General features: G+C 36.2%; 1 protein-coding gene across 4 annotated transcripts in view; it reads right to left on the bottom strand.

The window, feature by feature from the left end:
• Positions 1–1,160: 1,160 nt before the first annotated feature.
• AGGF1 (angiogenic factor with G-patch and FHA domains 1) overlaps positions 1,161–10,680 on the bottom strand; it is a 30,669-nt gene continuing 21,149 nt past the window's right edge. For 3 of the 4 annotated variants that reach the window (XM_029942464.1, XM_029942466.1, XM_029942467.1), the window contains 3 exons: positions 6,867–6,994; positions 4,964–5,063; positions 1,698–3,686 (listed from right to left, as the gene is read on the bottom strand). In XM_029942464.1, the coding sequence (XP_029798324.1) occupies positions 3,486–3,686; positions 4,964–5,063; positions 6,867–6,994 (429 nt within the window). In that variant the 3' untranslated portion in view covers positions 1,698–3,485. Of the gene's footprint in view, positions 1,410–1,697; positions 3,687–4,963; positions 5,064–6,866; positions 6,995–10,680 lie in introns of those variants that run through there. The other variant, XM_029942465.1, reaches the window with a different exon arrangement.

Raw genomic sequence — 10,680 nt, 5'->3', positions numbered from 1 at the left:
CTACATCAGAGGATAGATAGCTCTAACTCATGAATTGGAATGGCTTCGTAGTATTACATTGTAGGACTGCAAAAACAATGTAACCAACCCCATAGGGCTCCCACTGGCGGACAGCTGGGTTATCGGGCAGCCAGTCACCTGCTCACTCAATACCCCCTTCTTGCCTTGTCCACCGAACCCTGATTGTGTTCCAAAAGCGCCATGTTCAGCCCCAGGTGATGGTTCATGAGTGGCTTAAGCTAAGTGAGACCATCCTGTTGCCCGCCTCTTCAACTTCCCTTGCAACCATCAGTAGTCCCATTATGAGGTTCTGGCTAGTGATCCTAAGGAGAAGTCTGGTATGAGAGTTTCTGAGTAAGCTTTTGCTTTCCTGGTAAAACGAACACAAATACTGCTCTCTTTGCTCTTTCTTGTCTTTTGGACATGGATATAATGACAAAGGAGTTCCAAGTCATTTTGCAACTCTAAGGCCATACACCAATGCTAAGATTAGTCAAACAGAAGGGCGGAAAGAAGGCCTGGGCCCTCATACCCACAGACACACACGCACACATATAAACACTAACTTTTTTTAAACAATCCAAATGTATACTATGGTTTCTCTTCAGATCGAATAAATCTTTCGCCTTTCAGAGAATCCAAATGTATATTTCAAGTCTAAAAAAGGAAAACGAAGTGTTCTGGATTAAAAATTCAGAGTGGAGATACAAGTGATGTCCTACAGAAAGAAGATAAATGCTTACAACAAGATGATGGGCAAACACTAAGGATATCTTTAGGTGTCAGGTCTGGAAACGCCATGCTGGTTCCCACCCAGCACATCCCTCTGTCCCGCAGCCTGAGGGTCGGTCCTTCTACACAAGGTCTGACTCCTCTTCCATCAGAGATTGCTATCCGTTTCGTGTTGTACTCTTTGAAAATGTGCCAAATCAGGGGCGCCTGGATGGCTCAGTCAGTTAAGTGTCTGACTTTGGTTCGGGTCATGATCTCGCAGTTGGTGAGTTCAAGCGCCATGTCTGGCATTGTGCTGACAGCTCAGATCCTGGAACCTGTCTCAGATTCTGTGTCTCCGTCTCTCTCTGCCCCTTCCCTGCTCACACTGTCTCCCTCTCTCAAAAAAAAAAAAAAAAAAGAAAGAAAGAAACAACAAAGAAAATGTGCCAAATTAAGAAATAATCTTTTGCGTGAAAAGTTGGAGGGTGTTTGATTTGGGTGAGCCATTAATTTTCTTAAGTTCCCAACAGAATAAAAATGAAACATCAGAAGTAAAAACTTTTAAAAGCAGGGGGAAAAGCCTTTCATGAGGAAGAAGTGCTACCTAGCTATTTAATTCTAGAAAATAATTTCTGTTATTTTACTCTAATGCTGATGGTTTCTTCGGTTCTCAAGTTTTGCCAACTTCTCATGTTCTGGAAAAAAAAAATCAGCAAACTGTAACTCAACTTAAAATAAACCCTTAAAGGCTACCATAGTAAATTTATACCATGTGAATATAATTTAAAATATGAGACACAAAACAAAAATTTTATGTGTAATCCAAATTGTACGTAATTCACATCTATGCTTCTAAACAAACAGAGCTCACATCTCTGTATTACTTTTACAGTTTACAAACTGCTTTTATATTTTTTTCTTATTTTCTAGTCAAGACACACGTGTGAGATAAATATTATTTCACAGATAGAAATAGACTCAAACATTATTCAGTCCTTTATACCATACAGTATAGCCCTGAGACTTTAGATCTGCAAAGGGTTTTAATAACATCAATAACACATATATTTCCATTTTTATCACCATTTTCAAGTCTCCATTTTCTTAACAAAAGAAAGCAATGAAAAAAGTTTTCCACAATCTAATAATAAAAATGGGAAATATTATATACACAGTTGTACTTTACTTAGTGAGTGAAATCTACCACAATTCTACTTTGGACCTCCTATACTGTTACCTATATACAGGGCCCAAGTACCAAAACCACATGTAAACACTTTTTTTCCAATTTTAGAGAAAATAATGCAGAACACTCCTGTTGCCTTCAAGTTTACTGTACATATAGAAATGTTGGGATATGTAGGTAGCTAGAAAAGATACAGAAAATGGCTTTTTGCAGATCTGGAGTTATAGGTCCTCTGCTATCACAGTTTAGACCGATAAGGTCCTGACAACTTGTTTGGTCTTATGTCTCATCTTTAGTAGTAAGTTTATTTTTCTTTCACCACACTCCCCTTTTCTTCCTAAGTACCCTGTACAATCCATAGTAGAAATTCCAACAGGGAGTCTTTCTGAATTATCTTCTGCACTGTATACTTTTATCAGAATTTTCTTTTCCTATTTCTAAATCGTGAAGACATTTTTTTAGAGTACATGAGGGAGCAATAGCTTATATTCACTGCCAGAAAAGAGAAAGTCCCAGCAATAATTTCCCAGCAAAAAGCTGAGAGAGAAGTTGAACCGAGAGGAAAAGAACAGTCACACCCGGCAGGGGAGGGACACCTGCACTCAGAAAGCTGCACTGCAGTCTCCGTATTTGAAGTCATCCTGCTCTGCCTGCCTGCCAGGTTAAAGAGGAAAATTCTGGCCGGTCGTGAGCTCAAAGCAGACCAATATGTTTAAAACATTGGTTCAATGAATCACTCTTTTTGATGTTATGATTATAATGTTTTTATTGCATTTGAAGACACTGTCAATAAATATCTTGAGTTTGAAGCCTTGGTAAGGCAATCCTTTTGCAATAGAAATCAGATTTCTCTGGCACAACTCCATTGCCAGCAATGGGATTTATCAAAACTATAAATGCCAGCACATGGAAGAGTTCAATACTGTACTCAATTGCTCGTATCTAAATATTTCAGCTATAAAACAAACCAAGTGTAAATGCTTAATATATAGTACAAATCAACAAATTCTTCACAGAAGAAAACAATGAGAGCCTAATTTTCTATATCACCTGTTCATTAGTTCTTCAACAATATTACTTAGAATATTTCAAGAATAAAATTTATGCACCACTACTCCTGCTTTCTCAGCATTTTTCATCCAGGTTCTAAAGGGCATAACAAGGATGCCTGTAATCATACTTGTTTTTATAAACTTCCGACATTTTGCTTGTTGTGTATCTTATAATAATGAATATATGGAGACAAGGACAAATGTACATTTAAATCATTACTGATTATATGAATTTTGCTTATATGGGTCTTAGAAATGACAAGATAAAATAACAATGTTTGATAAACTCAGCCGTGCCCTGTGAACTTTAGTTTGCTCACAACATAATCTAATTCAGTTACTATTTATTAGTTTTTAAAAAATTTTAAAAGCTGCAAACCACCCTTTATTACACATTTCTGAATCATGAGGGGGTAAACTGTGATATAGTTCCCTCATGCCATGGACTCTTTTGGAGGGGAAACTTTTGCATAAAATAAGAGTTTCCAAACTCTTAAAAAAAAAAAGCTTGAATTGTGTTTTATGACTGACATTCATTCTACAGTCCCTTTGATCCAAGGGACTGTCCCCGGCACATCCTTTTGAGATTTTGTTTCTGGGAAGTTCTCAGCAAACCTCTCTCGTGCTTTCTCCCAGTTCTTCTTGCTCTTGTTCTGGAGAAGGGGCATGTCTTCAATTGAGGACGGCTGGCCAGTCCCCAAGCCTGCATGTGTTCGCCGAAGCTGAGGCTGGATCTGTTACCAGAGAGAGAGAGGACTCAGCGCAGAGTCCGAACGAGCTGAAATCTGCTGTACCTGACTCAGCACTTTAATTCTCTGACTTAGAAAGACTGACGCAAAAGAAAAACCTGTCAAACCCGTCAAATATACACAGAAATACACACGATTATACACAGAACTTGAACTCATTTTTCTACAGTGTCATGCCTAACAATAATTGCAGCTGTCCTAATACAGAAAATAAAGTGCTCCTTAAATAGTAATCACCAAATTTCAATGAGATGCTGCACAGTCTGTCATCCCACTCTAGCCAGAAGAAAAGACAATTCTACTGTCGTCCTAGCCTTACCTAAGAAAATATATGGGTAGATTAAATATTAAGAGTCATAAAGAGAACCTGATAGTTTACCTTCATAAGAGGGAGAGAACTTTATTTTGAGAACCATAAAAAGCTACCAGTTAGTTACTAAGTACCTACTGTATGTCAGATACCACATGCAGGACTTTACCTTTATGATACCTGTCAGAAAACAGTCCTTATAAGCCCATTTTTACTTATGAAAACTGAAGTCCAAACTTGCCCGTCACAGAAAACTAGTAAGTGATAGAGTACCTACTCTAACAAAATAATTCTATTTGGTAGGCATGACTATAAAACCTACGCTCTTCTCATTGTACCTTAATAAGAAAGAAAATTCACATTAAACCTCATACTCACGTATTCATTATTTCTTTAGGTACCAGGTAATTATCAAGAAAGTTCTTTAATCCTGTTACTTTGTAAGGCTTTTGTAAAAGATAATTTAAAGCTCTGATGAACCATGGGGACTGCAGAATTAAACCACTGTACTGTTTTGCAGACATTATTCCCTCTATTCCTATTGACCTGATTATTAAATGTAAAAGAGATTATCCAGCTAATACAGAATCTGCCTGTTTGTAAATAAAAAGTGTTACCTTTTATTGTTTCCACAATATTTAGTACCTCACATAGCACGGACGTCATTAGTAACAACTGAAAGACACATAAGAACCTCTGGCTCAGGAAATGACATTTACTATCCTTGCTTTGAGGAAAGAAAAATTCTAATGGGCTTCCAAAAAACGTTAAAAACAAAACACACACATATATATGTTTGGTAATTGTGAAGAGCACAGAGACAGTAATCCTGTCTGTTGGTGCTTGATATTATATTCCTGGAATGTAAGGCAATGAATGCCTGGCCCACAGCAGGTACACAGTAAACGTATCTGTTCTAAGAATAAAGAATTAAAGAAAACACAAGTCTTACCGGAATTTTCATTCCTCCACCATCCTTCCCTAGGCCCTCTCCTTTCTTCCAGCCCATCTTCTCCAACATCTTCCGACCTTTGTTGCTATCAGTAATTTCACTTTAAAGAAAATTAAAATAGCAGTTGATTTCGAAGAGACCATGTAGGTCACATTTATAACAAACTAATAATAAAAGTAACTGGTACAAATACTCAAGAAAACTGTTTGGCACTACCTAATAAAGATACACAAATTCTCATCCACATACTACTTAACAGAAAGTAGTGCATCAAAAAGATATGTACAAGAATGTTTCTGCAGCAAATCTAATAATAACTGTAAGTGGAAAATAACTCAGGTGTCCATCAATGGTTAATATGTAGAAACTGTGGCATATTCATGTAAGAGAATATTATACAGCATTAAACATAAAATATATCTAACAAAATAATGGTAGACAAAAAGAACAAAGACACAAAATAAATAGTGAATTACTCTAATTATTTAAAATTCAAAAACAGGTGAAATTAATCTGTTCCTGTTGGCAGTCAAGAGAGTGGCTGCCTTTGGAAAGGAAAAAAAAGAGAAACAGCTACCAGGAGAAGGCACTAGGAGGGTAGGTTTCTGGGGGTTACTGAAAATTTTCTATTTCTTGATAAATGTGTATTCTGCAATGGGTTATTCTTACAATATATTATTGATATTGGTACCTACATTTGTGTACTCTTTGGTATGTAAGTTATATATCAATAAAAATGTAAAAATAAAAGGAAACAAAAATCCCATTATTTGCATTTTGTTCTCTGACTTTATTTTCTGCTAGCATAAGGGTATTTTATGTTCCGACACATTAACATATTTTGTAGTGCTAAAAATACAATTAGCTCTTAAATAACAATAAACCAAGCAATGCCAGACCAATGTATTTCACTTTTTACTTATGCTTTTACTTTAACTCTAATACAATCTTTATATTTTCCAGCAATTACATAAAAAATATTAAACATCTGACGGATATAAGATGCACTGTTTTATGTACCATAAAGAAAAAAAATGCTGTCCTAGGTAACTAAAACTCTATCCAAGTAGTGTATCTTAGAATTAATAAGATATATTTAATCAAATTTTATAATTAGCTGTCAGTCCTACATGAAAGATTTACTTTTTTTTTTTTTTTTCATTTTTTTATGTCTTTATTCTGAGAGAGCGACTGAGAGCAAGCGGGGGAGGAGCAGAGAGAGGGAGACACAGAATCCGAAGACAGGCTCCATGCTCTGAGCTATCAGCACAGAGCCCTACACAGGGCTCAAACCCACAAACTATGAGATCATGACCTGAGCCAAAGTCGGATGCTTAACCAACTGAGCCACCCAGGCGCCCCTTAAAGATTTAAATTCTAACTAAACCCTGAATTTATGGTCTCAGGGGAAAAAATGTAGCTGATACAAGATTAAAAGCAGAAATATGGTCATAGTGTATAGGCCTCAAAATTATATTCTTCATATTATCACTCGTACTTTCCCAAAGAACAGAACTGAATCAAAGAAAAGTAAGAGAAATAATATTTCAGGGTCAACAAGAACAAAAGTGGGTGAGTACTGAAATATTTATAAAAAATATCAGTCCATACTAATTTCTCACTAGTCCAACCTTCTAGATACCTAGCATATAAAAATGTTTACTCAAGTGGGTGGCTAGAATGTTACCTATGTGTATTTATGTGTGTTTAAGTATGTGTACTTATGGATATACTAAGTAATTTTCTATGGAATGGAATTCAAATTAAAGGAATACTTCCATCTCGGGAGGATTCATTTCTTTAAAGGCTACTTATCAGACTCTATAACCTTGTAAGTTCTATTATCCTACGAATGTGATGATGGTACAAAGAATGTTTCAAGCAATTAAAATGTAATACTTACGAATGAACAGACGCAGGAGCATCATCTCTTTGGAAAGTTCCTTCACTTCCAATCTGCTCCCTACGTTTTCCAGCTCTATCTTTATATTTTGGATTCTTCAATGCCTTTTCATCTTCATAGTCTGTATTCTTTATAAGCATGAAATAAAGAAGAAAATAAAACTGATACATAAAAATGTACTATCTGCATATTTGCTTTACCTGGCAAATACGGTTCAATATGGTCTCTAGTAAAATAACAAAGCAAGCCATCATATAAATTGATACAATTATGTTAGAGATGCTATTTTTATTCTCTCTCCTTTAAAACGCTTATATTATTTCACCCTGTGTCAGGCTCCATGCCCAGCGTGGATTCTCTTAAAATCCTCTCAAAGATTCTCCCTCTACCCCTCCCCTCAGCTAACGTGTGTATTCTCTCCCCCCAAAAAAAGTTTATATTGTTTCAAGCTGTACAACATAAACTGTATGTAGAAGATAATAAAAATAAAACATAAATTGTAAAATGTAATCATAAGAAATAATACAGTGAAAATAGAGAATATCTTGACTTAATACTATGTATTCATAGCCTCATATGAACTGATAGTATTCAAAGAAATATGTAGAACCCCTGGGGTTGGCAAAAATCTATTTCTCCTTTTCTCTAAGGAACTGAAAATTCTAAAGGACACCTAAAAAGGTGTGGGACTATTCCTTGAAGTGGAAAAATGTCAAAACGGTGTTACTACTCTTACTGTGGCAGTCATAATAGCTTTTTGCTTCAACAGAGGTCCATCTATATGATTAGACAGCCACTCAAGAAAGGTTTACTGCATAGGGACGCCTGGGTGGCTGTCAGTTAAGCATTGACTCTTGATTTTGGCTTAAGTCTCAAGTCATGATCTCATAGTCGTGAGGTCGAGCCCCACATCGGGCTCTGTGTTGGGCATAGAGTCTGCTTAAGATTCTCTCTCTTCGGGCCTTTCTGCCCATACTGTATTCGCAGGCACATATGCTCTTTCTCAGAAAAACAAAGAAAGACCACATCTGTTTCTGCTATTTAGCAGCTGGGTAACCCTTAGCTTAGTTTCCCAAAGGTAAACTGGAAATACTAATTACCTTCCTGGTCCACTTATGGGTTAAATGGTAACCCTCCTTTAATTGTTATTGCAATTTAACTAACTATAATAAATTGGACATAAAATAAACAATTAGGTGCTTTTGAGATTTGTATAGACCTATGAAATCATCACCATAGTCAAGATAATAAATATATCCATCTCACACAAAAGTATCTTCATTTTTCTTTGTAAGCCATCACTGCAGACCCCTCTGTGCATCTTTCTTCTCTTGTATCCAGGCAACCACTATGCTTTCTGTCACGGTATGGTAATTCACCCTCCTAGAATTTTACATAAATGGATGTATACAGTATGTACTCTTGTGGCCTGGCTGCTTTTTCTCAGCATAATTATTTTGAGATCCTTCCATATTGCAGCCTGTATAATAGCTCATGCTTTTCTATTGCTAAAGAGTATTTGACCAAATAGATTTACCATAATTTGTTTATCCATTCATGATGGTACTTCAGTCTGTTCCACTTTCTGGTTACTAGAAAAAAAAGCTGCTAATGCCACAATGGAGTATCACTTCACACTGATGACAATGGGTAATATACAAAAGACAAAAAATTAAAAAATGCTGGCAAGGATGTGGAGAAAAGGGAACTTTCATGCACTGTTTGTGGGAATGTAAATTAATACAACAACAGTCGGAAACAGTATGACGGTTCCCCCCCAAAACTGAAAACAGAAATACCACAGGATCCAGGAATTCCACTGCTGGGTATTTGTCCAAGGAAAATGAAAACAGTACTTCAAAAAGACATATGCACCTCTAAGTTTAATGCAGCATTATTTACAATAGCCAAGATATGGAAGGAGCCCAAGGGTCCATCAGTAGATGAATGGATAAAGATGTGGTGTATACACACACATACACACACACACACACACACACACACTCTCTCAGGTACAAAAAAGAATGAGTTCTTGCTGTTTGTGACAACATGGATGGACCTAGAAGTTACTATGCTAAGTGAAATACGTCAGAGAAAGACAAATGTAATACAATATCACCTATATATAGACTATAAAAACTTAAACAGAAAAACACCAGAAACTGACTCATAAATACAGAGAACAAGCTGGGGGTTGCCAAATGGGAGGAGAGGCAGGGGATGGGTAAAATAGGTGAAGTGGATTAACAGGTACAAACTTCTAGTCATGAAATAAATATGTCATGGAGATGAAAAGTACAGCCTAGGGAATATGAATATTTGAGTAACACAGTATGGTGACCAATGGGAACTCCACTTACAGAGTAAGTGTCATGAAATGTATATAATTGTCAAATCACTATGCTGTACACCTGAAACTAATATAACACTGTATGTCAACTACATTTTGGTAATAAAAGATAAAAAACTTAAAAAAAGTTTTTAAAAGAAAGAAAAAAACTGTCATGAACAATTGTTTACTCGTCTTTGAACATATACTTTCATTTCTCTTGAGTAAATACTTGGAAGTAGAATGGTGGAATCACATGGTAGGTGTGCCTTTAACTTTTAAAGAACTATTTTCCAAAGCAATCAAACTACTGTATATTCTCACCAGCAATATATGAGAATCTCCAATTCCTGAACACGCCTACCAACACTTGGCAGGGACCGTCGTTTTAGCTGATTTTAATCTGCAGGTCCCCAGTAATGCTCGACATCTTCTCATGGGCTTAGCTGCCATTTGCACATTTGCATTGGTGAAGCGTCTATTCAAACCTTGCACTCATTTTCAAACCGTTTTCTTATTTAGTTTTAGGAGTACTTTATATTTTCCAGATATAAAATCTAGGATTTTTTATCAGATAGGTGATCTGTAAATATTTTTCCAAGTCTGTGGCTCATCTTTTCATTCTCTTAATAGTGTCCGTAGAAGAAAAGAAATTTTGGAGGAAGTTCAATTTATTCATTTGCTCTTTTATGGATTGTGCTTTTGGTGTTAAGAGATCTTCAAAAATCTATGCCTTTTTTATTTTTCAAAGTATGCTCCTTAGAAACTTTATTAAGGTTTTAACTTTATATTTTGATCCATTTTAAGTTCATTTTTACATATGTTACAAGGTTTAGATCCAAGTTTTGTTTTTGCAAATGGCTATACAAGTGTTCTAGCACTATTTATTGAAAAAGACCAGGGGCACCTGGTTGGTCAGTCGGTTAAGCATCCGGCTTCAGCTCAGGTCATGATCTCGCAGTTCATGGGTTCGAGCCCCGCATTGGGCTCTGTGCTGGCAGCTAGCTCAGAGCCTGGAGCCTGTTTCAGATTCTGTGTCTCCTTCTCTCTCTGACCCTCCCCTGCTCGCACTGTCTCTCTCTGTCTCTCAAAAATAAATAAAAAAACATTAAAAAAAAAAAAAGAAAAAGAAAAAGACCATCCTTTCTCCACCAAACTGCCTTTACAACTTTGCTAAAAATCATACACATTACCCCAATACTCTCTATGCCAACACTGTACTGTCTTAATTACTGTAGTTTATAATAGGTCTTGAGATCAGGAAGTATCAGCCCTCCAACATCCTTCAATGGTACCATTTTAATGCAAATTTTTAAAAACCAGAAATGGCTATTCAAATGTTGGATTTAATTATCATTTTTCTACTCTAGCGTCAACAGTTGTTGAAGTAAACAGTAACCAACTAAGAAATTACATAAATCTCAAAATCACTGTAAACAACTTTACTTTTATATATAAAATGGACTATGCAGAGCACATATACCC

Source organism: Suricata suricatta, chromosome 6 (assembly GCF_006229205.1).
Source record: "Suricata suricatta isolate VVHF042 chromosome 6, meerkat_22Aug2017_6uvM2_HiC, whole genome shotgun sequence".
NCBI lineage: Eukaryota > Metazoa > Chordata > Mammalia > Carnivora > Herpestidae > Suricata > Suricata suricatta.
The sequence above is the reverse complement of the archived record's forward strand: the minus strand, read 5'-3'. Positions and strand labels throughout refer to the sequence as shown.